General features: G+C 64.5%; 1 protein-coding gene across 1 annotated transcript in view; it reads left to right on the top strand.

The window, feature by feature from the left end:
• Positions 1-367: 367 nt before the first annotated feature.
• ZNF622 (zinc finger protein 622) overlaps positions 368-1,153 on the top strand; it is a 44,333-nt gene continuing 43,547 nt past the window's right edge. The window contains exon 1 of the mRNA XM_019646192.1: positions 368-1,134. Within this exon, the coding sequence (XP_019501737.1) occupies positions 525-1,134 (610 nt within the window). The 5' untranslated portion in view covers positions 368-524. The remainder of the gene's footprint in view (positions 1,135-1,153) is intronic.

Raw genomic sequence — 1,153 nt, forward strand, 5'->3', positions numbered from 1 at the left:
AAGCCCGTACGGTGGGCGTGGCCGCCACGCCACTCTCAGGAGCCTCCCAGGCCCGGGAGCCGCCCGGGACGCCCCATTCCCCCTTCTCTCGCAGCGGTCGCCTTAACTAGGCCACATTGCCGCCGACAACGGAAAGTAACCGGGAGACCGCGGACGCCGTCGACCATCACCCACCTTAACGGGCTCAATCAAAACTCACCTCTGAGGATACAATCAACACTCTCCTCAGGCTGATCCAGTCAACACCCACTCAGGTCGACGAGGCGGGGCCTGGTTAGCCAATAGCATCTCTCGCCTTCCCTGGCCGCTCATTGGAAAGGACCACGGTGGGGAGGCGGGACTTCCTGTCCAGCTGGGACTAACCCGCCTCCCGTATTGCCACTTCCGGCAGAGCCACTGGGGAAGTCGGCAGCTGCTCCGGCTCTTCGTGGAGCGCGCGGTGAGTTAAGGTTTGCGCGCCTCGTCGGGTCAAGACGCTGGTCGCTAGATTTCTGCCTTTGTCTCCTCTTATTTCCCATCTGGCGATGGCGACGTACACCTGCATCACCTGCCGGGTGGCGTTCGACGACGCGGAGATGCAGCGGGCCCACTACAAGACAGATTGGCACCGCTACAACCTGAAGCGGAAAGTGGCGGACATGGCCCCGGTCACCGCCGAGGGCTTCCAGGAGCGCGTGCGGGCGCAGCGGGCCGTGGCGGAGCAGGAGAGCAAGGGCACGGCCACCTACTGCACCGTCTGCAGTAAGAAGTTTGCCTGCTTCAACGCCTACGAAAACCACCTCAAGTCCCGGCGGCATGTGGAGCTGGAGAAGAAGGCGGTGAGTCGGAGGGTGGAGATGATGAACGAGAAGAACTTGGAGAAAGGGCTGGGCGTGGACAGCGTGGACAAGGATGCCATGAACGCGGCCATCCAGCAGGCCATCAAGGCGCAGCCGTCTCCCAAGAAGGCCCCCCCAGCGCCTAAGACGGAGGCGGGGGGTCCCGTGGCGGCGGCCGATGGAGGACGGGGGACTGACGACCGAGACGCGGCCGAGAAGCCTCCCCGGCTCCAGTGGTTTGAGCAGCAGGCCAAGAAGCTGGCGAAGCAGCAGGGCGAGGAGGAAGAGAGCGAGGAGGAGGGCCCGGATGGCGACGGTACGCGCCCGCCTTGGGA

This window comes from Hipposideros armiger, unplaced genomic scaffold (assembly GCF_001890085.2).
Source record: "Hipposideros armiger isolate ML-2016 unplaced genomic scaffold, ASM189008v1 scaffold_98, whole genome shotgun sequence".
Lineage (NCBI taxonomy): Eukaryota > Metazoa > Chordata > Mammalia > Chiroptera > Hipposideridae > Hipposideros > Hipposideros armiger.